This window comes from Ceratotherium simum, chromosome 21 (assembly GCF_057802395.1).
Source record: "Ceratotherium simum simum isolate JZ-2026a chromosome 21, ASM5780239v1, whole genome shotgun sequence".
Taxonomy (NCBI): Eukaryota; Metazoa; Chordata; class Mammalia; order Perissodactyla; family Rhinocerotidae; genus Ceratotherium; species Ceratotherium simum.
This window is the reverse complement of record NC_141920.1, coordinates 13,135,571-13,163,005: the sequence shown is the minus strand read 5'-3', so window position 1 is coordinate 13,163,005 and position 27,435 is coordinate 13,135,571. Positions and strand designations below refer to the sequence as shown.

At 53.5% G+C, this 27,435-nt stretch overlaps 1 protein-coding gene across 3 annotated transcripts in view; it reads right to left on the bottom strand.

The window, feature by feature from the left end:
• PREX1 (phosphatidylinositol-3,4,5-trisphosphate dependent Rac exchange factor 1) overlaps positions 1-27,435 on the bottom strand; it is a 194,614-nt gene that overhangs the window by 96,243 nt on the left and 70,936 nt on the right. For all 3 annotated transcript variants that reach the window (XM_087445135.1, XM_087445136.1, XM_004430543.3), the window contains exons 2-4: positions 19,224-19,295; positions 15,666-15,788; positions 4,118-4,222 (exon numbers count right to left, since the gene is read on the bottom strand). In XM_087445135.1, the coding sequence (XP_087301261.1) occupies positions 4,118-4,222; positions 15,666-15,788; positions 19,224-19,295 (300 nt within the window). The remainder of the gene's footprint in view (positions 1-4,117; positions 4,223-15,665; positions 15,789-19,223; positions 19,296-27,435) is intronic.

Genomic DNA, 27,435 nt, shown 5'->3' with positions numbered 1-27,435 from the left:
GTGTGCTTACTATGTGCTGGGCACAGTTCACGCACTGGGGAACCGCCCAACAAAGCAGAACAATTCGCTGCTCCGATTCAAGTGAAAGTAAGACCACAGAACATTTACCACGTGCTTACCACACGCTGGGCACTGACCCTCGTGCTTCACTCGATATAAAGTCCGTCGTCACCGCCCTAGAGTAAGCACGGACCATTATCTCCCTACTCCAGACTGCAAACCGGCACAGAGAGCTGACAGGACTGGCCCATGTCTCAGAGCTACGTCCACTGCCTCTCGGGGATCTGAACGGGCCATCCCCTTGAGAAGCACAATCCCAGGACCCCGGGTCCTTGCTCTGGAGGGAGCTGCATGGTTCCCACCCCCATGTCTCCCCTGGCACAGAGTGGGCATCAGGGCTGTGGCAGCTGGAAGATGCCAGGCCCCACACTGCTCACACTCAGGCCTTTGTCCTCAGAGCCAGCGCTCCTGGTGACATCAGCTCCGGGCAGAGAGAGGGGAGCCTGGGGGTGGGGGAGTGCTTTCCAGAAGCCCCCAGGGCTTGGCAGGAGAAGGGCCTGTCTCTTGGTCCAGGATCAAGGGGTTTTCACAAGACTGTCATAGCCACCAACCACTCTTCTCCCCAAACACACACCCTCGATTGTTGTTCCACTTTATTTCCATTCAAAAAAAAAAGCAAACACACATCGAGCTACCATCCACTGTTCCCTTATTACACTCTGTTTGAGAATTCTTCTCTAAACTCTAATTCACAGAATTGATTCAGGTGAGGTGTCAACTTCACGTCTTCCCCACCTCCTCACGGCACCTTGCCCCTGGGCTGTCCTGGGCCCTCCTTTCTGTCCACACTGTCCTGGCTGGTCTCACCCACACTTTATCCATCTTTATGCTGAAAACGCTCAGATTTTCTCTCTAGCCTGGCCCCTCCCTTCCCTAAACTCCAGACTCAAATCTCTGACTCCAGGCCCAAATCCCCACCTGGAGAACTAACATCTCCAAAACGGAGTTTTTTATTTAGCTCTCATGCCCGCTCCTTCCCCAGCCTTCACGTCTCAGCAAGCTCCGTTCTTGCAGTTGTTTGGGCCCAAACCCCGGAGTCACCTTTGACTCCTCTTGTTCATTCATAGCCCAGAGCCAACCACCTGGCAAACCGTGCCAGCTGGACCCTCGAGCTCTGCCCCACCACCTCTCGCACCACCGTCTCCCGCCTGGACCGTGCGGCAGCCCTGCGCTGGGTTGAACAGTGTCCTCCAAAACACCATGCCCACCCAGAATCTCAGAATGCGACTCTCTCCGGAAATAGGGTCTTTACAGATGTAATTCGTTAAGTAAAGATGAGGTCACCTGGATTAGGGTGGGCCCTAAATGCGCTGGCTCGTGTCCTCGTAAGAAGAGGAGAGGACGAGGGAGGAAGGCCATGAAGAGGGGCAGAGATTGCAGGGATGCTTCCACAAGCCAAGGAACACCTGAGGCCAGCAGCTGGGCGAGGAAAGGCAGGATCCTTCCCTAGAGCCTTCGAAGGGAGCAGAACCCTGCTGACACCTTGATTTCAGGCTCCTGGCCTCCAGAACTGTGAGAGCATCAACTTTGTTGTTTTAAGCCACCCAGTTTGTGGTCATTGTAATGGCAGCCCGAGGAAACGTATACAAGCCCCCACTCTGGTCTCCTAGCTTCCACCCTCGCACAGCCAAGGGCAGCCTTTCAAAATGCAAATTAGTTCAAGACATTCCTCTGCTCAAAACCCTCCCATGGCTTCCCATCCCACTCAGACTAAAACTGAATATTCTATTGAAAGTACCGCCACATGCTCCAACATGGACGAACCTCACAGACATTATGTTGAGCAAAAAAAGCCAGACACAAAAGCATCCCATAGGATTCCATTCGTGCAAAACTCTAGAATAGGCAAAACTAGCCTCTGGTGAGAGAAACTGGCTTAGAGGTTACCTCTGGATGCACAGAGGGGCGTGCGTGGGAAAGGGCACAGGGAACCCTCTGGAGTGATGAAATGTTCTAAACCTTGATCTCGGTGGTGGTTCCCCGGGTGTACACCCACGTAAACATTCGTCATGCTGTGAGCGCATTCACCGAGTGTGTGCTGTACTGCAATACAAAGGCTTTTTAAAAATCACAGAGCCTTTCCATTGTCTAAATGCTCCCTCATTATCTGGCCTCTTTCAATCTTTCTGATCTCGTCTCCTTCCACTTTCCCTCTGACGCTCTCCCACCCCAGCCTGGCCTCTTGCTATTTCTCAAACACGCTTGTACCTCAGGGCCTTTGCACCTGCAATTCCTCTACCTGGAATGCTTCCCCCCAGATACCCCTTGCCGCTCTCTCGTACTTTATCCAGGTCTCCACTTAAATGTCACCTAAGACACGGTTTTCCCAAAGACCAATCTCAAATAGCAGTCACCACCCTAACTCCCTCAAAACGTCCTGTTGTCCTTAACGTACTTTATTTCCTGCAGAGACCTATGTAAGTCTCCCCAACTAGAACGGCCGCTCCATGAGACTTTTCCTGCCCTGGTCACTATTGTGTCCCCCATGGTTAGAATGATCCCTACCACATTAGGCAGGTGCTCAACAAGAAGCTGTTGAACAAATAAATTATCCCCATTTTACAGACAAGAAAACTGAGGCACGGAATGATGAAGTCACCAAGCCATGTCTCAGCTAGTGCCCAGCACATCATGAATGGAAAGCCAGGTTCTGTCTGTTCCCAACGCCTTAACATCCCATAATAGACTCGAGATGGCTCTTTTGCAGGTGGCCAAAAGCAAGGAGGGAGACAGATGGTGCGTGCGCTGGCGCCCCACCCGTCCTGCCCTTGCTCAATCCAGCCGGCCCAGCTGCTACCAGGAAAACGGCAGTTTGGCCCACCAGGAAGACAGCAGGAGACAGAGGAAGGAAGAAATGAAAAATAGGGGCCCTTCCCTTCTCACAGCCCTGCAAACATCTTGCTAGCGTCTTCCTGCTTCCCAAGACCCAGCTGAGCCCAAGGGGACGCCCCCGGAGGGTGGGCCCCGCCCAGGGAGCCCAGAGCCTGGGCGGCATCGCAGAGTGGTGCTGCCTGCAAGTCAACAGGTCGATCACAGAAACGTGGCCCTGTGTGTGGTCTTACGCTACACGACTCTATCTGTGCTTTCTGCCCAGACTCTTTCAGGAATATGAATGCAAAACTGGAAAGGGGAGGATGCAGACACCAACGAAAAGCATCAGTCCCGATCACTCAAGACACTTGAGACAAAAGTGGAAATCAGCTGGCCAATCTGCCCGTCCTCAGATGGTCACTGGAACTAGGCCAAGCAACAGGAACTTACTAGCAAAGGAAACAGACATTTGAATCAAAATTCTGGAAATTTTTGAATTGTGAATCAAAATTCTGAGCCAGTGAGCATCAGACCCAGGATTTCTGCTGTAACTACTGGGAAAGAGGAGCTCTCTATCCTGGAGTTGCTTGGCTAGGAGAGCTCTAAGTGTGGAGCTGCTGGAGGCCATGTCACCACCCTTGCATAGAGCCCACCAAGGCAGAGAACAGCAGAGCCAAGGGACAAATTCCTGATGACATCTCTTCAGCACCCAGATGCTGCTGTGCCTGAAGGCCTCTCATGTCTCAAACTTCCCAGAAAAGTGAATTGGTAAATTCTTTTTTTTTTTGCTTAACCCAATTTTAACTGGATTTTCTTTCACTTATAATTAAATAAGCCTAATAATGCAATTATGACTACTATTGCTACCACTCCTATCAGGATCATTACTTTAGACCAAGAATTGGCAAATTTGGTCCTAGGGCCAAATCCAGCCCTCTGCCTATTTTTGTAAATAAAGTTTTATTGCAACACAGCACGCTCATTCCTTCACATATTATTTGTGGCTACTTTCATGCTACAACAGTGGAGTTGAGTTGTTGTGACAGAGACTGTATGATGCAAAAAACCAAAAAGATTCACTCTGGCCCTTTACAGAAAAGATGTGGCAATCCCTGCTTTCCCCGAGCTGACGGAGGGTTTGGGCCGCCCGGGTCAGCGTGAGGGTCACCGTGAAGCTCTCTCGTGTCCGGGGATGCGCAGGGCTGAAGCAGAGAGGAAGGGGGGCAGGGGCGATGGGGACACTCACCAGCAGGAAGGCGCGCACAGTGGGGATCTTGTTCAGCTCTACGAGCAGCCGCAGGGCCTTCTCGTGGTTGCTGCAGTATTCCTCGTACACGCAGAACTTGTCCTTCTGCAAGACAAGGACAGAGCCCGTGGGAGACGGGTCACGGCAGGAGGCCGGGCCAGCGCGCCTGGGCAGAAAGGCCTCCCCCAGCCCCTGGCAGACCACACAGCGGGAGGGACTTCAGGCCAAGTGGCTCCCACTCGCCACAGGCCTCTCAGCCTCCTCTCCTGCCCCAATGCTGCACCCCGCAGCCTGAGCAACCTTTCAGGAAGCTGCACGGCCCAGGGTCAAGTGCACAGACTCAAGCCAAGAGGCCTCAGCTTGAGCCCTGGCTCTGCATTTCCAGCCATGAACTTGGGCAAGCTACTTGACCTCTCTGTGCCTCACTTTCCTCATCTATAAGGTGGAGTTTATAAGAGTCCCTAACTCATGGGGCTGTTATGAGGATTAAATGAGTTAAAACAGGGTTCAGCATACAGTAAGTGCTCAATAAATGTCCAACTTTACTACTAAAACACAAGTCAGATTGTGTCACATCCCTGTCCAACATCCTCCAATGTATTCTATTACACGAGGAATGGAATCCAATACTATACTGGGAACTTCAAGGGCCAGATAATGTGACCCTGCCTTTCTCTGACCTCATCTCACCGGCCTTCTAGATGCCCCTTGAATTTGCCAAGTCCATTCCTACCCCAGGGCCTTTGCACTGGCTGTTCCCGCTACCTGGAACACTCCTCCCCCAGGCCTGGCTACTCCCCACCATTCAGGTCTCAACTCAAATGCCACCTCCTCAAATGACACCTGGGCTACCCGTGCTAAAGTAGCCACCCAGGTGTTCTCCATCACCCACCCACCTGTCTTCATCGTCTTCATGGTGTTCCCACAAACTGCAATCATCTGGATTATTTATTTATCATCTTTTCCCACTTGGCAGTCAGCTCCCTGAAGGCAGTGACCACGTCCATCTTGTTCACCGAGGTTTCCCCAGATCCTGGCACAGGACCTGGCACACAGTAGGCCCTCAAAGACTCCTTGCTAAGCGAATGAACTCTGCACTGGGTGCACTGCCCTGTATACATGAACCAAAGAGTCTAGATAAGGCTCAGGAATCTGGAGGAACACGTCGATTTCCTGACGCTGCCACACAGCAGTGGCAGTCCTGAGGCAGGGGCACAGCTCTGTTGACCTCCAGATGCCCCTGAGCCCAAAGCTGGTCCCTTTCCAGCCTAGAGGTCACCTGTGGGCCACCAGGTCTGTCACCATCAGTCAGAGTTTCCGGGAATGGGAGAGACAGGCGCTTTCTGAGCAGGAAGCTCCCCACTGAGCATTCTCGGTTCCAATGGCTCACAGAACACCACCTCCCAACCTCCAAGCCCCAAACCAGGATGTCCTGGTAAGGCCACTGGGGAGGAAGCGCTGACGGGCCTTGACCTCGGGCTGGGGCTTGGGCAGGAGACCCCAAGGAGCTGAGGAAGGAAGAGGCGGGTCTGCAAAGCAGGCGGCTCATCTTGTTTCTAAACAAGCCCCAGTCATCCTGCCGATGGGCGGCTGCAGCAAAGAGGGAACCAGAGGGGAGGTGAATGGGTTTCAGAATCACTAAGCAGCCCCCACCCGCCCCGGCTCACCCTGGGGGCTCCGCGGGCACCGTCTGAGCAGACGCCCTGAGCAGCAAAGTGCCCACAGCCAGAGCCGACGGCCAGCACGGAGAGTGTGCTGAGCGCTCAGGACACAGCACACGCTGCTCTCCGGGAACGAGGGGGCACTCACTCCCTCCTCCATAACCTGACACAGCAATTACCGTATTCGACTCACTCACACATGGGAAAACCAGAGTCTCACACCCAGCGAAGGGGCAGAACCAGGATTCAATCTCTCTTAACCCCACCACCCATGTCCAGCTCAAGGTCATGGCATGGGAGGGGGACGGAGTGGGAGGCAAACACACAGGGTGCCAATCTCAAACCACAAATCCACCAACCAAGCTCTGAGGAGGACCACAGATAATGATGAAAAGTGCAGAGAGTGACTCCAGAACCAACGGCCTGGGCTGGAAACCCAGCTCCACACTCCCTAAGTAGTGGGTGACCTGCGGCAAGCTGCTTCACTTCCTGATGCCTCAGGTTTCTCATCTGTAAAATGGACATAAGAGCTGACCCCCACCCCACCCCACCCCACCCCACTACTTGTGCTGCTGGAGGATTAGACAGTTTATGTGAAATGAGCAGCACAATGAACACTGGATAGTATTTCAAAATACTCTAAAAATATTAGCAACAAACATGAATCAACAGGGAAAAAATACCAAAACAAACAATTTCACAATTATCCCAAGTGTACACACAGGGACACACACTGTGGGACAAATGACCCTGAGACACACTCCAAGGAACCACCAAAAGGTCTGAAGCCTCACAAAACACAAGCTACATGCTCCAAACAACACCACCACCATCAGAGGCACAGAGAAGCACGCCTTCAGTTGCCACCTACAATCTCCTCACCCCGTGTCGGGCGGCCCTGAGACGCCAGCGCACACGTACGCACTAGGGCAGGGAAGGAGGAGAGGGGAGCCCAGCACCCCCCAAGCAGACCTTCTTCTATCTCCACGTGTCTCCAATGAGCCTAGGAGACCATCAAGGCCAATGGAGACGGGTGAGGAGAAGTCTGGACTGCAGAGTTCACCACGCACAGATAAAAAGACATGAGGGAGGGGGCCAGCTCCATGGTGTAGCGGTTAAGTGTGCCCGCTCTGCTGCTGGCGGCCCAGGGTTCAGATCCCAGGCGTACACCAATGCACTGCTTATCAGGCCATGCTGTGGTGGCGTCCCATATAAAGTGGAGGAAGATGGGCACAGATGTTAGCCCAGGGCCAATCTTCCTCAGCAAAAAAAAAAAAAAAAAGAGGAGCATTGGCATGGATGTTAGCTCAGGGCTGATCTTCCTCACCAAAAAAAAAAAAAAAAAAAAAAGACATGAGGGAGGCTGCCAGACACATCTGGAACCAGGGCCACGGCGGCAGACCATGGTGAGGCGGGCTGCCGGGAAGGGGGGAGAACCTTCCCTGTGGTGGGTGACAGGAACTGGCCTGTGCCTGGGGCCTGTTCCTGCAGGGAAGGCCTGCAGGGCTGTAGAGGGAAGGCTGGCTCTGAATGCAGGCACATGAGCGACAGCAGGTCCCCACCGTACATGGGGCTCTAGCAAAGAAGCGCCCTGCAGCCGGGACCTGGGCTGTCCTGGGCCTACAGACCCTGCCATCAGCGCTGCTCTGAGATAAGACACCAGAAGCCGCCACAACGACTCTCGCCAACCACTATCAGATCATCCTCGTAGCTGCAACCACAGCTTCTGCAGCCGGACCACCCGGGTTCACAGCCCGGCTTCCCCGGTCACCAGCTGGGACCTTGGGCATGGCATGGAAAGTTTCCGAGCCTCTGCGTTCTTGTTCATAAATTACAGACAGTAACAACCTCTCCAACCTGAGGTTGTGAGAATTATCAACTGGAGTCATAGCAAGTGCTTAAAAGAGCGCATAGTAGGTGCTCATTAAATAACAGCTAGTACTATTACTGCTGTTAGTGATGTTGCTGCTATCATTGCCATCAGGACTTCAGCAAATTCATATCCCACTGGTGAATCAGTCTACGACAAGGTGGGGCAATGGATTGGGAGGTTTTAATGGCAAAAAAAGGGAAAGACAGAGCCAGGAGGGAGGGCGCTGAGAGGACTCATAGGTCTGGGGAAGGCACCAGGCAGATTTTGAGAAATACGGTGGGCCTCGCCCCCCAACCTGTATGTCTTACTTGTCATTCATGCACCGTCCATCTCCCTACCACTCCCCCCAGAGTACGAGCTCCAGGGGGGTAAAGTCTGCATCTGCTGAGGTCAGTGCTGTGGTGTCAATGGGGACAGAGGTCCCTGGCAGAGAACAGGCATCGTGACTATTTGATGAACGAAAGCAAGAAAGCAAGGAGCCTGAGAGGTGCCCAACGCCCCTCAAACCAGCCCTACGCTCCCATCCAGGCAACCCTGGTCCACTACGACCGCAGCATCAGCTCTTCATTGGGACATTTGTTGATCTACTCACCCAGCATCCGTTCCCCCTTGTTCTGGTCAAGACCCCCAGTTGTTCCCCTGGGGAACCACCTCCTACACTCTGAGCTTACTGACCCCACTCCACTCACCAGACCAAACCAATCAAAGGGCTCCCTGTGCTGGCAACAGTGGCCATGTGACCCAAGCTGTGCCAATGACAGCCCTCAAGGACTCGTGCTGGAATTACTGTGAAGAGAAGCTCTTTGAACTGTTGTTGCTGAGCTGGCAGTGTCAGCCTGAAACTGCTGAGAGCCACATTTGTCACCATGTGAGGCATATACCACCTCACCCCTCAAGAATGAAGCCAACACAAAGGAGAGCAGAGCCTAGAGACAGAAAAACACCAAGTCCTGAAAACATCATATGGGGTCCTGGATCCAGCTACGCCTGAAGCCAATCACTCCTGAACATTCCACTTATGGCTCATTAGTATGGGCCATAAGCTCTTTTTTGTCTGTTTGATTAAGCCTGTTTAAGTTGGTGTTTTTGTTACTTGCAGTGAAGACACAGTCCTAATACATGCACACTCTGAAAAGGGGAAGAAAATGGAAAAATGGACCCAAGTCTAGTGAGGTGACAGGGTCTCCCTGTCCATCTCTGTCTGTACCGTGACAAAGTTGCGCCAGAAAGCACAGACAAAGCTGTTTATTCTCACACGCCAACCCCAATCAATAGGTCGTGCTCAGTGCTGGCTGGAACACGGGTGAGAATTCTGGAGCCCCAGGGAGCACAGAGGCAGAGTGCTGTGATTAGCGATGTCTGCCACAGACGCAGGAGAGGAGAGTAAGTGACGAGACAGATCACCACAGGTGTGTCATTCCTCACCCGGAGCCCCTTCTCTGACACACTCTGCAATGTCATCCTCTCCCTTAGCCTGTGAAAAGGGCAGGGGACCAAGGCCTGAGGCTTGGAGAGGTTAAATTTAGCAAATGGCAATACCCCCTCTCCAAAACCACACCCAGGTCCATCACTGCCATGTGCTTTCACTGAGCCGCACCCCAGCTGCGTCTCAGGCCCCAGACCCTGCGAACGTGGCAATGTTGCTTCTGACAGCTAAGAGTTTAAGTGTTCCATTTCCTCCTGGGGCCCCCCACGGGGCTTTGATTGTTTTGCCAGAAAGAAATGAACAAACAGTTGTGCACACAGATGTGGTGGGTGGGGAACATGGGGCTGTGGGTTTAGGCTGTGAAGGAGGAGAAGTGGACAGCCGCCAGCTGGGAACAGCTCGGGGAGAGGGTCAAGCCCCCAGGGAGGGCTCAAGGACTGTCAGAGGTGACGGCTGCTGTCCACAGTTCCCGGGGGCTGACGCTGGCTCCACAGAGACCATCTGCTCCAAACCACTCACTTCACACCCAAAAAGACCGAGACTCAGCGAGGGGAAGGAGCTGGCCTGGAGACATCTCCGGTGGGAAGGGACCATGAGGTTCAGGTCTCACTTCTGCGAGGGTTTTAACATCCCCTATGCACACAGCTGCCGGGTGAGGGGTTAAGACCTAACTCAGGCCACACAATACTTCCCTGCTAAAAACCTCCAGGGTCTGGGCCCCCGACATCCCCAGACTCCCTCCACCACTCACGCGGCCCCACCACCCCGGCCTCCCTGCTTCCCGCAGCGCACAAGCCGCTCCCATCCCCGGGCCTCTGCCCCGGCTCTCCTCTCCGTCCAGAACACCCTTCCCGAGGTCGTGCCATTCCACCCCCTCACAGGCCCTCCCCGCCCAGGGTGGCCAGATAAAACACAAGACACTCAGCTGCGTTCTCATTTCAGAGAAACGACAAAGAACGTTTTAGTGTGAGCACGAGACATGCTCACGCTAAAATACCATTTGTCGTTCACCTGAAATCCAAACTCCGCTGCCCTAGGTGTTCTTCTTCGCTGAATCTAGCAACCCCGGCCCTGACTTCCCAACTTCAGATGCTGAGTAGAGTCCCTCCTTGTCACATCTGCGCTGTACATTCTTCACTGTCCGCGTCGCCATCTGGGACGGCCGCTGCTGCTCACTTACTTGCCCTGTGTCTCCGGCCTGTGAGCCCCGTGGCAGCAGGGAGCAAGCCTGTCTTACGTAGGGCGGCATCCTCAGGGCCAAGTACAGTGCCTGGCACACAGTCGGTGCTTAATGTGTGTTTCAGGAGACTTATCATGTAAGATGGTGAAAAACAAAAGCCCCGGATCCAGATTACGCCGGCTCGAATCCCGGCTCCAACACTCACTGGCTGTGTAAGCCTGTGCTGTAACTTACGCTCTCTGGGCCTCAGTTTCCCCATTTGTAAAGTGGGTATAACAGTACACACTATTAAAGAAGGTTGTGAAGTTATAATGAACTAATAGATGCAAAGCACTTAGAACAGTGCGCAGCACAGAGAACGTTCACTCAGTGCTGGTGTGTGATCACCTCGGTAGCTCGTGGTTGGGTTTTGGGGTGAAAGTGTGAAGGATTCTCCCACCATCCACTGACTGGGGCAGCACCTGGGCTGGTCTGTAAGCCAGGGCCCCCGCTGGGTCTGGGCCCCTTCCTCTCGTGGAGAGCCTGTCCACAGAGCTCTGTTCCCAGTCACCACCTCACCACCCCAAGCGGCCTCAGCCCTGGCAGGAGTGATCAAGCCCGGGAGGAGGCTGGCCTCTGGGGTGCAGTGGACGCTGTGGTGAGCCACACAGAGCCCTGTCAGGACAGTGGCACCCCCCATGGCTCAGGGTCTCCCTCCCCAGGAACCGCCCTCGGCCTGAGAGAGCCGTCTGCCTGAGGCCGTCCACTCCCTCCCCGGGACAGCCCACGTCCAGGGACTGGGCAACACAGCGTAGAGACCCCACCTCTCGCTGCAATTCAGGAAGACCCGAAGAGCCACCCCAGCTCCCAAGTTCCTCCCAGGCAGGATCAGCTGAGGCCGAGTAGAGACCGTGCAACCTCTCCTCCAGCTGCTTCCAACAGGAGGCCACCTGCAAAGCTCCAGCTTCCAGAAGCCCAACCTACAGCAGGGGCTGCCTCTAAAGAGAATCCAGGGCAATCCTCCCTGAGCGTGGGGGAAGGAAGGTGAGGATTTTAAATTTTAAATTAAAAGATGATTTTAAATTAAAAACACTGAATCACACACTGAGAGAGTCGGCTCCTTTTTCACCTGTTCCAATTCCCTCACGGAGGGTCTCAGGAGGCGTGATGTGACACTGATACCGTCTGACACCGCTAACCTCCCCCGTGATCTCACCGAGGGCAGAGGCCCAGGCAGACTCAGGTGGGCAGGAGCTGCTAGACAGAACGCAGCACCACAGTTTGGTTTCTATTGCACCGAGCTTACGTACTATCGCACTTCTATTTATAACAAGTGACACTCATTTTCCATTTCCAATGGTGGTGCAAATTTCCCTTTTTAAATAAGTTTAAGGTTTTTTTTAAGCAAATCAATTATTTAAAGATTAAAACAGTAATACAAGGGGTACTCGGATACAGCAAAAATTACACACTTAGTGTGCAAATCCACAAAGTCTAAAAGCACCGGCCTAGCCACGAGGAGGGTTCCAACCCCAGCTCTCCCGCCTATATAGTCACAACCTTGAGCTTAACCTTCCCCTCGGTTTGCTGGCCTGCTGGGTAAGGTTAGGGCTGGACTCTAGTCTTAATGCAGGGACAGAGCAGAGAACGGGACAAAGTCCCTGACCTCGCGTTGCTGATATTCGGGGCGGGGGGGGGGGGGTGGCGGGGGACAGACAATAAACAAAAAAGAAGCAAAATATCCACTATGCCAGATGGTGATAAGGGCCTGAGAATAATAAAGCGGGGGGAGCATGGAAGGGGGTATTTCCATCAAGATTTCAAGGCAGGGAGGGAGAAAGCAAGGGACATCTGAGGGAAACCGTCCTGCAGAGGAACAGTGCACTCCAAGGCCTGCGGCGAGAACGGGCTCCGCGTGTTCCAGAGCAGCGAGGAGGCCAGAGTGGCCAGTGGCGGGGGTGGGGTCCCGGGAATCGGCAGGGCCTGGCAGGGTGTCGGGACTTGACTCCAGAGAGGCTGGAAGAGGAGTGAAGACACCAGCTGTGCGTTTCCAGCCGGAGCCTCTGGCGGCCGAGGGGAGAACAGGATCTCCGAAACCCCTTCATTTTTGTCAAAGCCTCGGACATCTGTCCTTGTGTCGCAGCGAGGCCGTGCGGCTGGAAGGACAGGGGCCCCACTGGGTCACGTGAACAAATATGTACATAGTACTGCTGAGCGGACATTTACTGGGCACTTACTAACCTGCTGGGTGCTGCTCCTCTTGTTAACTCCCTCAACCCGCCGTCCCCTTTTACAGATGAGAAAACTGAGGCACAGACAGACGAGGTCACTCTCCCAGCATCACAGAGCCAGGAAGCAGCAAAGCCAGGAGGAAAGTCAGGGACCTGGCTCTAAAACACGTGCTCTCACGGGACCAGCAGGATGTATGCTGGGCTCTGAGGATGCTGGGAGGCCCGGGCCCAGAATGACTTCCCTCAAAGGTGTGAACTTCCACCATCAGGGCATCTGGATCCTGAGGGTAAGCACTGTCCTCATCAACACCCAGTTTGATGAGGCCACAGAGGAGGGTCGCGTAAAAGGAGGAGGCATGGAAAGAGTCTGCCTCCTGGGCTCTAAACTCCCACCTTCCCTCCTCCAGCCGTCCCCGGCATCTCCGAGCGCGTTAGGAATCCTGTAGGGAGTGGGGACAGCCCAGGTGGGGATCAGGAACCAGAGACCCTCACTGACCAATGAGTTAAACCTGCTGACCACACCTCTGTGGCTCAGGCAGAGGTCAGGGGACCCGGTGGCCTGGGGTCATTGGCAGGTGGACAACGCACCTTGAGGACCCCTTCCCCTGCTTTGGCTAAAGTATGGACTATCCCACTCTACGCTCGGATGTCATCACTTGACGGCAAGCCCCAATAACGCCACCTCCTCCCAAAACCCTTCCCTGGTGCCCCAGGTGGAATAACGTCCACGACTGACACTCACGCAGCATCAGCTCGGTGCCCGGCCGCCTCTAAGTGCTTCACTCGCGTTCACTCATTTTATCCTCCTGACAGCACCACACCACAGGTACTATCATTACCTGCATTTTACAGACTTGGAGACTGAGGCCCAGAGAGGTGGACTGACTTGCCCAAGGTCACTCAGCTGGTCAATGGTGGGACAGGGATTTGAACCCAAGTAGCCTGGCTCCAAAGAAACAAGGACTTACTCCTTCCTCTGTACCCAAAGAGAAGACTGGCCCTCCCATTCTTTTTATTTTCCTATTCAAGAAACGTTCCCTGGCCTTAGCTATTGTGGCTTAGTAAGTATTTCATTGTGTATACATACCACATCTTCTTTATTATTCACAACGTCCAAGACCTGGAAACAACCTAAGTGCTAATCAATGGATGAATGGATAAAGAAGATGTGGTACGTACACACAACGGAATACTACTCAGCCATAAAAAAAAAAGACAAAATCTTGCCATTTGTGACAACATGGATGGACCTTGAGAGTATTATGCTCAGCGAAATAAGTCAGACAGAGAAAGACAATTACTGTATGACTTCTCTCATATGTGCAGGATAAACAAACAAACAGATACACAGATACAGAGAACAGCTTGGTGGTTACCAGAGGGGAAGGGAGTCGGGGGAGGGTAAAAGGGGAAGAGGGGCACATGTGTACAGACTTTTGGTGGTGAACACGATACAGTCTATACAGAAGTCAAAATATAATGATGTACACCTGAAATTTATATAATGTTATAAACCAATGTGACCTCAATAAAAACATCTCAGAGCTTAAAAAAAAGAAACATATCCTGAACCACTATGCCACTCGCCCCTTCTCCCCACCCCCACTGCTGCTCCAGGCACCACCACCTCAGACGGCAGGGACTTCCTGGTCTCCCTGTCCTCCTCCCCCACATAGTCCACTCTCCCTCACAGCAGCCACAGGCCCTTTAAACCCCAAGCAGATCACATCTCTCTGCTCAGTGCCCATCTCGCCTATGCTCACCTCACCTGGACCCCATCTTGCTCTCGTGTTTATCTTATTTCAAACACTGAGGAATGGTGACTACATGAACAGAAGGATAACATCCAGCATTTATTGAGCACTTACTGTGCGCCAGGACCTGTTCTGAGCGGTCTCCTTGTATGATCTCACACAATCCTCAACAACATCATGGGTCTAGTTTTTTACCCATTTTACAGGTGAGGACACTGAGGCATAGACAAGGTAAGACCACTTGCCAAGAGCATCACAGCCTGTGAGCTCGGCAGCCAGGCCAGAGCACTGCCCTCCGAACACCGTATGAGATGGTCACCTCCACGGGCAGTGACTCCCTGAGGGCAGAGCTGCCCCAGGTTCTGTCATCCTACACTCTGACCATCAAGATGTGATGATGACAATGACCAAAATAAGCACTAACATGGAGCGAGTGCTTACTGTACCCCACGGTTTCTCAGTCTCACCACTGCTGACATTTGAGGTCGCATCAGTCTCGGTGGTGGGGTCTGTTATGTGCGTTATAGGATTTGGTGGTATCACTGGCCTCCATGCACTAGAAGCCAGCAGCAACCTCCCCGCCATAGTTGTGACAACCAAAATCATCTCTAGACATGGCCAAATGTGTCCTGGGGACAAGACCACCACCTGGTTGAGAACCACTGCTCCATGCTACACACTTCATTGCTTCACATCTTTGGGTCTTTCCATCAACCCAAGGAGGTAGGCATGACTACCCCCACTTCTCAATCAGAAGAGGAAACTGAAGGTCAGAGAAGGAAGGAGCTTGCCTGGAGCCTCATGCCTGTGAGGCTGGTGCGGGTTTTCTCCCTGTGAGGAGGGCCCCAGCAGGCACAGAACGAGAGGGTATGGGAAAGCAGTTGCCTTGTGTGGGCTAAGCTTCCCCCCTCCTTCCTCCAGCCGTCCCCTCACAATTCCAACAGACTTGGCAAGAGAGAGGCCATTACGACAAGCGTCAGCCTCCCTGACTGGAAGCATGAGTGGTCACCCAAGGGCCAGACACCCTTGCTGGCCTGTGGGTGGCTGAGCTAGGACCAAATGCAGGTCTGTCTGAGCCAAGCCCACCCTCTCGGCCACTGGCTGCCCTGTCGGTTACTCTGGGGCAGAGGGGCCCCACCAGGCCAGGAGGCCACGGGAGCCCCAGAGCATGGTCACTCAGCAGAGAGCTCTGAGGAAAGGGGGACCATGTTCTAGGAGATGTTGAGGGGAGGGAGCGCCAACTAAACACAGCCCCAGGCCGCCGGGCCAGACCCTCTTCCCATTGTTCTGGGGGCCAAATCCAGGCCCACCTGCCACCTGCCTCTCCGTCTCCCAGGCAGGCCCACGCAGGAAGCTGGCCAAGGGTGGTGGAGCGCGGATCTGGGGGAGAAGCCCATTTCCCAAAAGCTGCAGGTTCCAACCGGGGCTGGGGCATTGTACTCACAAATTTTAAGAAAACATTCCCGAGTTCGTGCTGAGACTGAGGCTCTGGATGTAAACAATACTCCAAGGCGGCCAAGAAATCCTCATGGACCTCCAGGATGTGTTCGATGTTCGAGAAGAGGATCTGTGAGGGAAAGTGAGGCCCAAGGACAGCGTGAATTGGGGCATAAAGAGTGAGCAAAATCAACCATGAAAAACACATAACCCCCGGTGCAGGTGAGGGTGTAGTGAAACGGGTACTCACACACGGGAGCCAGATTACCGCTAATGACAACAACGATAGTGACAAAAACACTGCCAACATTCACTGAGCAGGACTAATGCCTAATCCTGTGCTAAGAACTTTATATGCATTTACGCCATCTAATCCTCATAGAACACCAGGAGGTAGAAATACCATTATCCCCCATTTGCAGATGAAGAAGAGGCTCAAAGAAAATTAACATTCTCAAGGTCACGCAGTCCAGTAACCAGCAGAACCGAGCTTCGCACTCAGCACACTGAGAATTACCTACTAAGACCTTCACCACAGTCTGCATCATGGCCCGACACAGCTGCTCTGTCCAACCGTAAGACTGTGAAATGATGAGGGTACTTCCACGCCCCATTAAAATGATGTGGTGGCAGGAAACACAGTAGGGGAAGACATTCAAAATATGCTGTTTAAAATCTCGCAAACAATATATAACGGTGCCCGTTTCCCCCTATGAATCTATGAAGTTTGAAACGCACATACAATCAGACCCAGCAAATCTACATTCCAGAACTTAACCTTTCCACGAGTCGTTTCCAACCAGGGGCAATTATGCATCCCAGGGGACAAGTGCCAATGTCTGGGGACATTTTTGGTTGTCATAAATTTGGGGGGAAGGAGGCAACAGGCATCTCATAGGTATGGGCCAGGGATGCTGCTAAACATCCTACAATAACAGGACAGCCCCCCAAAGAACGACCCACCCCCAAGTGTTCATTGTGCCGAGGGAGAGAACTGTGTGCAGAGGCAAGAACAGATCCTACAGCCCTATTTGCAGTAGCAAAAGACTGGAAAAAAGCCAAATGTCCATTAACGAGGACTCGATAAACTGGACTAGTTACAGTTAAATAAATTCCACATACTGAAACACTGTGCAGCCTGTAACAAGGATCTGCAGATCTGTATACGTGGATATGGAAGCCTGGAATGATTCTGGAAATATATCATGAAGTGGGGGGGGATCACAGCGCCAAACGGGATGCCAGTATGGGCCATTTGTGTACAATAACACACAAAAAAGCCTCTCCTCTCTGTGCCGGCGGAAGCAGAGACTACCTGGAGAAGGACACAAGCTGAAGACTGTCAGGGCCTCTGGTAAGGAGAACTAGGGGAGACTTGCACATACTTTAGGTCCTTTTGAACTGCATCAATTCCTTTTTCTGTTTTTAACAGGTGCATTTTTTAATTCAATTTTGAAAAAGGCACTCATGTGGTTCAAAAATCAAAACACACTAAAATAAATACAGTGAGGAGTCCCTCTCCCAGCCACGCCACCCCCACTCCCCGCAGCTCCTGGTGGGGGCCCCAGGGCTCCTACCGGCTTACAACTCCTTCTAGGGTTTCCCACACATTCACTCACTCAGCAGCTGTGTGCTGAGCACCACTGTGTGCCAGGCGCCGTGAGAGGCCCTGACACAGGGACCAGACAAGTGCCTGTCCCCATGAAGGTACATTCTAGCAGAAGGGGACAGACAACAAAGTATAGTTTTCTAGGTGGTAAGAAGCATTAAAGACAAAAACAAAGCAAGAAGGGAGTCCAGGGGCGGGGCAGGAGGAGGAGTTTGCCAATTTAAATATGGAGGCCAGGGACGGCCACTCTGAGAAGGTGACGTCTGAGTCAAGACCTAAAGCAATGAAGACCAGCCCCTTGGACCCTGCGAACGCACCAGACAGTCCACAGAGGGAGCCGGCCTGAGGGTGTGCGGGGGCGCCGAGGGGCTGCAGACCACTCCCCAGTTGCCGTGGTCTGAGCCGGCCAGGCACACGCGTCCTCCTCAGCCTCGCCCGGGGAAGAAGCCCCCGCAGTGTTTGGTTATTTTTCTCTCTCATTCTGTCCAGCTCACCCAGCTGGAGCTGCTTATGTTGCAGACATATGAGAGATCCTATGGTGATACTTACTTCAAGGAATGGCTACAAAATTTCAAAATAAGTATCTGTCTCCTGAGTGTACACCCAAAAGAAACCGAGAGACTGTGTCCACCAAAAGACATATACAAGAACAGTCATAATAGCCAAAAACTGGAAATAACTCAAATATCCATCCACAGGAGAATGGATGAGTAAATTCCGGTACATTCATACTGTGGAATACTACACAGCAATGAAAAGAATGAATCTCGGCTACATACAACAACATGGGCAAATCTCACAGACGTACAAGGAGCAAGAGACACCAGACAGGAAAGAGCTCACTTTTACATCAAGTTCAAAAACAGGCAAAACTAATCAACACTGCTCGAAGTCCGTGGTTATCTTTGGGGAGAGGGTGTTTACGGGGAGGGGGCACAGAGGAGCCCGCACCTTCTACTGTACGTGAGTTATACCTCCTAAAAAAGGGAATTTTTAAAAACTAATAAATTGCAATTTAAAATTATAGTAACTTTTAAATTGTAATAAATAAATGGATTGTAATAAAGATACAATAAACAGTAGGTGATCGGTAAATATTTGCTCAATGAATGAGTAAATGAATGAATGCATAAAAACCTTCAATCCCAGAGCTACCAGGGACCAGCCATGCAGTGACCCTGAGCAGGTCTCTCCAATTTCTAAGCCTCAGCTTTCTCATCCAAAAAACTGGGCTCAGAGAATTGTCAACGTGCAAGGATACTGTCCAGATTAACCGGAACATGTGGGGGAGACGTCCTGTTTGACCAAGTCCTTCGTGTGCTATACACGCTGGGCACCTCTGACCCCCCCTGCCCCCTCTCCCTCTCTCCCCTAGGATCAGGACCCTGGAGGCCCAAGGGCTGACGGTGGCTTCCCAGAGAGTGAGGTCACACTGGAAAGCCAGGCCTGGGGAGTGCTGGGGCCTCCGCCATGCACACAGAAGGCCTATTGACATCCTCCCGAAACTCCCAGAGCCACAGCCAAGACTAAGCCCGGACCCAATTACTCATCCGCCCTGCCTCGCCGCTCAATGCCCAGTGCAGGGCAGGGGCCAGGGCTGCCAGGAGGGCGGCTGGAGGTGCCAGCTCCCAGGGGCGCCTGGGAAGGGATTTTCCACTGGCTCCCTGCCAGGGGGCCTGGCACGAGGAGGCTGGAAGACAGGACGGTCTTGGTGAGCAAGGAGACAAAGTCTGAAGCCGGGGGATGGGGGCCTGAGGCCAAGTCCACCAAGCAGAGTCTGCTCACAGGACCGAGAGGCCTCTGGGGCTGCAGAGAGCAAGCTGTGGGAGGGCAGAGCCAGCTGCTGGCGGAGTGAATGTGCGCCTCCGCCCCGCACCCCCTGAGCATCACCCCGGGAGGAACGCAGCCCACAGACGCAGGGACAGTCTGGAAAGGGGCCGGCTCAAGCGTCCGCACCTTGACGTTCTCCTCCGTGAGGCCCTTCTCCACCGAGTCCGTCACGTTCTGCCGGATGCGATGCAGGAACGCCTGGAGGAGAAAAGCAGGAGAGGTGAGCGTCCACGCCTCCCATCGTCCAGAGACGGCCCCATAAAAGGGCCACAAGTCCAAACGCCGGCTAGGACCTGAGAGGTACCACGGTCCAGGGACACCGGCAGGGAATCAGGAAAAACCCACCCGCCACTCAGTCAACAGATGTTACTGAGCATCTGCTACCCCAGGCCCTGTGCAGAGAGCGACACCACGCCGGCGCCCCCGAAGGAGACACATACACACCGGCTGCGTCACCCCGGGTCCTCTCAGACTACATTCATTTTCCCTTTTTTTAAAAAAATTGAACTTCTAAATAACACATTCACATGGTTCAAAAGTCAAAAATATAAAAAGTGAAAAATACAGAAAGTCGTTCTCCTGTACCCCGGGCCCCATCCGTCTAGTCCCTCCGCACCCCCACGGGAACCACAGCTACTAGTGTCTTGTGTATCCTTCCAGAGGATCTTTACGCAAAAATCACCATACACACATTGGTCAAAGAATACAAACTTCCAGGTATCAGATGATTAAGTTCAGGGATCTAATGTACAGGCTGGTGATTACAGTTAATAACACTGTATTATGTATTTGACAGGTGCACTATGGTGGTAATCATTTTGCAATATATCAGTGTATTACATCAACATGTTGCACACCTTAAACTCACACAATGTTATATGTCAATTATATCGCAATAAAGCTGGAAAAAATAAACACATACATATATATGTACGTATATACATAAACATACGTATACAGTCATGCGTCCCTTAATGATGTGGATACATTCTGAGAAAGGCGCTGGTAGGCAATTTCGTCGCTGTGCGAACATCATAGAGTGACTTACACAAACCTAGATGGTCTAGCCCACTACATACCTGGGCTATATGCTCCTAATCTTATGGGACCACCGTCGTATATGTGGTCCGCTGTTGACCGAAACATCATCTGGCTCATGACTATACACACATATACACAGTCTTCTTTTTTCCCCTTTTTACACACCAAAAACAGCAGCGTACACAGGATGAGCTACACCTGTTTTTCCAATTAAAACAGCTTAGAGATCTCTCCACATCATCACACGGGGAGCATCCTCACTCTTTCCTGACGGCTGCCCAGGATCCCACTGTGTGGACGGACCAGCTGTTCTGCCACTTTTTCCAGGGGCTTGAACAGAGAAATCATTTCTCTCCCCTGTGATGTGACAGACGACAAAGGAAGGGGTTGGCAGGGATCGTGGGGGAGCAGCAGGGACTGTGTGGAATGGGCAGCACACGCCCATCGAAGCCCCCTCTTCAGCAGCTCGTCCCCTCCAAGTGCAGCCAGGTGGGACACAGGCGGCGGGCCAGTATTACCAGATGTTCTGGGTTTGTTTGTTCATTTTTCTGAGAAAAGCCAGAAATTAGGATTTTTTTAAGCAAAGTCTCCCAGTTTTTAAATGTTGGCAAAAGAGCTCTCTGTTTTTGTGAGGAACTGGATTTTAGGGGTTGAATATGAAATCAGGGGACCAGAGTGGAGGGGTGTAGCCGTGCTGACGAGAGACGATGGCACCCTGGCCCACAGGTGGGTGGGACAGAGCAGGTGGAGGGATAGCTCCCAAGAAGAGCCCGTGGACGGACCGAGGGAACAGAATGGACGTGGGCAGGAGAGGGAGACGGCAGACAGCCCCCGAGGGGGACCGAGGCAGGGCGCACACAGCAAACTCCGCCTGGTCTGCCCGACTCTAGATTTGGCCCCAGGTGGACCCAGCAACAGCCACACAGAGACTCCTGTGAAAATGACTTCGTGGTCCTGTCACGGCCACAGGGCCACGATGAGCCGTGGTGGCCTGTCTGTCACCCTCCCCACCACGGCTGATTACAGCACAGGCTCCAGGAGGGGGGCCTGGGGGAGGGCACGGTGTCCCCGTCACAGAGCCCGGCTGCAGGTTAATTAAGAGCACATCTCATGCAACTACGCTTGTCTGGAGAGATCTCCACGTGGCGGGGAGATGGAGGGGACAGCCCAGGACAGAGGGAAGCAGGGGCAGGAGGGCAGAGAGGAGGCTAGCCCCCCCACAGACGGCTGTCAGATCCTCTCCCATCACCCAGAGGGACATCCATGCCTGTCACGGGGTGCCGGCCACCCGCAGACTCAGGTCCCCCGGGAGGTGGCACACTGGCGCTCCACATGGCGGGTCACGGAGAGGAAAGCCGAGGACACACAGCACGGTGGCCGTGCCTCTGTCCACAGTGACCGCAGGGTGATCTCAACCAGGCCCCTCAGCCGAGATTATACCCCTAGCCTGGCCTTCTCCCCTGAAACCCAGGCTCTTATCTGGATTTCTGCCAACTCAACATCTCCCCCTGGACGTCCAAGGGGCATCTCAAATGTACTTCACCCAAAACCTATTCCTGATTCCCTCCAAACCCACACCACCAAGCTCTTCCCAGCCTGATTGACGGCGCCTCTGCTTCCCAGGGGCTCCAGCCAAACCCCTCCCCCTTTCTCTGGCACTTCATTTCCATCCATCAGCAAACGCTATAGCTTCACCTTCAACGTGTATTAAAAATCCAGCCACTTCCCACCTCCATGGCCACCCGGCCCGGTCCAAGCACCATCACCTCCTGCCCGGACTGACACAGTCACCTCCCTGCTCCCCCTACGCCCAAAAAAGTCCTTTCTCCACACACAGCCAGAGGGATCCTTTTAAATTTGTAAATCAGACTCTCCACGGCTTCCCACTACACTCAAAAAAAGAAAATCCAAATCCTTCCACAGTCCATAAGGCCCCCATGATCTTGTCCTACGTAATTTCTCTGACCTCCCCTTCTAGCACTCCATCACCCCACACACACCTCAATAATCCTCAGCCACACCTTCATTCTCTCTATTCCTTCCACCTGCCAGGCACATTCCTGCCTCAGGACCTTTGCACATGCTCTTCCTGCTAGCAGTATATTCTCCCCCAGCTCTGCCCTGGGCCAGGCTCAGGGCATACATCACACCTCAGCTCAAATGTCACCTCCTCCAAGAGGCCCTCCTTGTCTCCACGCACTTCCCACCTTCCTATCTTGCATTAAGAGCCCATTTGACAGAGGGAAAGACAGCTTAAGCATCTGCACCAGCTCCTAAGGGAGCACGGCTGGGATGAAACCTTTACCCCAATCCAACAACAGAGGCCAGGTTTGGGAAGTGATGGTTTGGATCTAAACCACGGATCCTCCTCCTTCCTGCTGTGTGACCTCGGGAAAGTTAGGTTACCCTCTCTGAGTCTCAGTTTGCTATTCCCAAATATGAGAGTCATGGTGATACTGTCCTACCCTTCAGAATGTGATAGGATAAAGTGAACGGAAGCTCCATGAGGGCAGAGGCCTTGCCGCCTTCCCAGGTGTATCCCCAGGGCCTAGAGTAGGTCCTGACAGAGCAAGCACTCAAAGATCAGGGGAAGGGTGGAATGTGCTGGCACAGTGCCTGACACATGGCAGGAGCCTCAACTCGGGCCACTCAGAAGCCTGCTGATCTTTCCTTTTACAGCACAAGCGGGACGGGGGACAGGGGACAGGAGACAGGAGCTCCCAGAGGCTGTTTTAACAGGGCCTGTGATGCTGCCAGAAGTCCAGCCGCCAGCCTCCCAGACTGGAGGGAGACGGCGGCCTCCCGGCCCAGCCCGGGGGAGCAGGAGGCTGGAGCGCAGCTCGGCTGGCCTCGATCGCGGCTGCCTGCCCCCGTTTCTTCACACGAGCACGGCCACCACTATTGTGCTGGGACAATGAGAGGCTCGGGCCACCCACGGAGGAGCCGCAAACAGGCCGGCGCAACGGGCACAACGGGCAGCTCGTGACCTGGAAAGAACGGGCAGGCAGGGGCTCCGGGCCCAGCCCTCAGGCCGCCCAAGACACGACCGGCTTTTCCAGGCGGCGCCAGGGACGCGCAGGCGGGGCGGTCAAAGGGACCCTCTGGGGCGACTCCTTGTCCAAGCCTGGACAGCTCTGGAACACTCGGCCAAAAGCAGCTCTCATCCGGGAAACCTCCCCTAGAGACGAGACCATCCCCGGGGTTTCCAGGGCTGCCTGAACTCTCCCGCAGCCTCGGAATCTCCGTCCACCAGCGTCCACGCCTCAGCCCGGCCTGGACCACCTGCCCGCAAGTGCCCAAGCCTCCCAAGAGGAGGAGTCCTCTTTATATGACGCTGACGATGAAAACAAGGAGCCAGACGAGGCCAGAAAAAAATTTAATGAACACCCACAATGGCATCGCTGCCCAGTTTTGGCAAACCTCAGCATTATGCCGAATCTACTCTGAACCATTTCAAAAAGAATTTCACCCAGTCTAGGGGAGGCGCGGACTGGGCAGGGGCACGAGGGAGCCCTCGGGGCGCTGGGAGTGCTGTACTTCTTGATCCAAGCAGTGGTTACACGGGTGGGAGCGTACGCAAAGCCCCCCCAGGGCACCAAGATCAGCCCACGTACCCACGTCCCGGTGCATACCCAACCTCACTGTGGAAACAGAGGAAACGCACTGTCAGAGGGAGACAGGTGAGCCCCTGAGCACCCACTGCCCTGGACATGGTCCTCAGTCCCACAAACGCCTCTGCCCGCTGAGCACGCACTTGTCAGTCAAGAAGCAATAAAGAGTACTGTTTCGCGTGTTTACAACATTTCTGTAAATGACGTGCTTTCAGCAACTTACTTTCTCACTCAATGTCACATCTTCCACATTTACCCACATCAATGCCTACACCCGGCAGCATCTGCCATCCGGACCCCACCCACATCCCTTGGTTCTTAGCCCTGGGGTGCATGCCAGCACCACTTCCAGCCGCCGGCACCCACATCTCTTGGCCTGAGGGCCCTCTGCCACGTGCAGAGCAGGCCGCAAAGAGAGGGGACGGAACTGAGGCACGTGATCGCTGCCGTTTCCCCAGTGCCCCAGGGGTCCCGGCTGGTAACCTGCAGGGCGACACACCTTCCTGGGCCGCCTTCCCTTCCCGGCCTCACTCTGCTCTCGGTGCTTCCTGAAGTGAACCCCCAAATGAACTACTTGCCCTTGAACCAGTCTCAGGATCTGCTTCTGGGGGGCCCACACTAAGGCCGCAAGTTGTTCATTTCACCACTGAGTAGTCAAAATTACAGCATGATGTAACCACGATCACGCCACAGACACTGAACTCGTTTCCAATGTCCTCAATATAAAGGATGCCACAATGAGGAGGTCCCCTGGGCCAGGTGTTCGAGACCCCCTAGGGGTACACCTCGCTGTGGAATGGTTGGCCGTAGATCAGAGGCAGGTTCGACCTAACGCCAAATGGCTCTCCAACATGACCGCACCAATCTATACCCCAACCAGCCGTGGATGCGAGTTCCCACTACTCCATGACCTGGAACAAGGCCACACACTCTCATTCGTTCACGCAACAAACATTTGCTGAGGGGCCGGCCCCGTGGCGTAGCGGTTAAGTGCACGCGCTCCGCTGCTGGCAGCCTGGGTTCGGATCCCGGGCGCGCACTGACGCACCGCTTCTCCGGCCATGCTGAGGCCGCATCCCACATACAGCAACTAGAAGGATGTGCAGCTATGACATGCAACTACCTACAGGGGCTTTGGGGAGAAAAAGGGGAAAAAAAAGGAGGAGGATTGGTGATAGATGTTAGCTCAGGGCCGGTCTTCCTCAGCAAAAAGAGGAGGATTGGCATGGATGTTAGCTCAGCGCTGATCTTCCTCACAAAAAAACTAAAATAAAATATTTGCTGAGACCTGCCAAGTCCATCATGAGTTCATTTCAATCCCCACCATCAGCTTTCAGGGCAGGGATACTGGTCCCATTGTATAGATGAGAAAAACTGAGGCCCAGAGGATGAGTACCTACAGAAGTCATCTAGCCAGAAACCAACAGAGCCAAACCTGAGCCACGACTGCCCGGCTCCTGCTGGCTGCCGGGAGGAAGGGACCAGAGAGGCTGCTCACTGGGCTCCTGACCCAAATGTCTCCAGGGTCCCCAGAGCTCTGGGCTGATTGATTAGTGATGTCTGCCATGACTAGGGGGAAGGAAAAGGGTAGGAGGGTTGCATGCCTGCCATCTCCAGCTACTTGACCGAGGAACCCGGAGACTGAGGGACGCTGGTCTGAGCTAAAACAAAAAGTTGGTGATAAAACATAGATCAGAACCAGGTCTCCCGAGGCCAGGCCAGCCTTGCCCTGCCCCACTTGCCTTAGAGCGGTGGCCCTCAACCCGGGGGTTGTCCCCCCAGAAGAGCTTTGACAATGTCTGGAGACATTTTCGGCTGTCACAACTGGGGATGTGAATGCGACTGGCATCTTATGGGCAGAGGTCAAGGATGCTGCTAAACCTCCTACAATGCCCAAGATGGCCCCCCAAAGACGCACCAGGCCCCAAATGTTAACAGTGCCAACGTGGAGAAACCCTTGCCTTAGACGAGGCTTTTACTAAAAATCTAGAAAACAACCCAGCCTCTTCCGTGGCCGACAAGACCCCGTGTGATGCGGGCTCTTCCCACCCCACTCAGGCTCACTCATTCAGCCGTAGCTGGCTGGTCTTTTTGTTTCTTGCACACTCTGAGCCTGTTCCCCTCCCAGGCCCGTGCCACTGCTGCTCTCTGCCCAGAAGGCTTTCCCCCCAGACGTTCACTGGCAGGGGAGATGCCTCCTCAGAGAGGTCCCCCTGGACCGTGTATAAAGGAGGGTCTCGCCACACTCCCACAGCCATCTGACCCCGGGGACCCTTCCAGAATTTACCACCATCCACAGGGCTCTTATCCATTAAGTTATGCACAGATTTGATTGTTCAGTGTCATCTCCCCTACAGGGGCAGCCCTCTCGGGGCAGAAGATGGTCTCCTTCACTGCTGTCTCCTCAGCGCCTGGAACACTGCCTGGCACACAGCAGGTGCTCAAGAAAGGTGTGGAGGGAAGAACGGAGGGAAACTGAGGAAGGGGGCCCAGAAGAGGCTCCAGAAGTAACCAGTACAGGATTGGGAGAACTAGAATAATAATAATAATAATATATTTACTATTTTTTATTAATTATCTTTATACCTAACACCTTTGGCCTTACTATGCACAAGGTGCTACTCTAAGTGTTTTAATCCTCGAACAATCCCAGGAGGTAGCTACTATTACTTCTGTGCCCATTTTACAGAGAAGGGAACTGAGGCCCAGCACAGCAAAGAGCTTACCCAAAGCCACACAGCTAGTAAGGGTCAGAGCCGGGCCTAGAAGCCAGGGAGTCTGCCCGCGGATGAGTCCCTAGCCCACCCCTAACCCACGTCATCCGTGAGTAACTGTAGACAGCAAACGGCATGAGCATAAAGCAGGGAGCAGCTGCCCTTTGGGGTACCCCCGGGAGCCACCGTCCGTCTGGAACCCGAGACCACAGCCTTGGGAGGATATATCTCCCCCTGGAGGTAAAAAGGACAGAAGAGGCCTCGAAGTCACTCTGAGACGATACCTGCAACCTGATCGCTGAGGGGAGGGGGCCCGGCTGCCCCCAAGGACATCCCCGCCTTGGCCGGGGTGACCTCACCAGACATATGGCGAAACCTGAGAGGACCAGGGGGCAGCCGGAAGTGAGGGAAGGTGGGGGCAGGGCATCAAGGTCAAAGGAAAGGGGGCGCCCTGAGGACCCCATCCCCCACACGGTCTGGTGGCCCGGGGTCCAGGGAAGCAGAGCGTCAGAACAGCAAGGGCCTTGAGTCCAAGTAATAACGATAAGACGGGAATAACAGCAGAGGGGTCCTTGCATAGCCGGCGCTTGGCAGCCCCACACAGGCTGGCTGGGGGAGACCCCAAATGCCCAACGACTCCTCCAAATGCCCAGATCCTATGCTCCATCCGTTTAAGTTCTGGGCATTTATCCCACAGGGAAAAATAAATCTCACATGTGGCATCAAGATTTAACCCCAGTATCTGATTTACAGTTCTATCATTTGGGGTTTGGTTAAATAAACTGTCCATCTTGACAAAGGACGATCATGCTAAAAACAGTTTGCAGAAGTCCATTCAGTGATACAGAAAAAGGCTATTGATATACCCTTAACTAGAAAAAAAAACAAGATACAGAAGAGTATATAGAATATAATCTCATTTTTGGTTAAATAAATTATCTCTACATAACCATAGAAAAAAGAAGTGTGGAA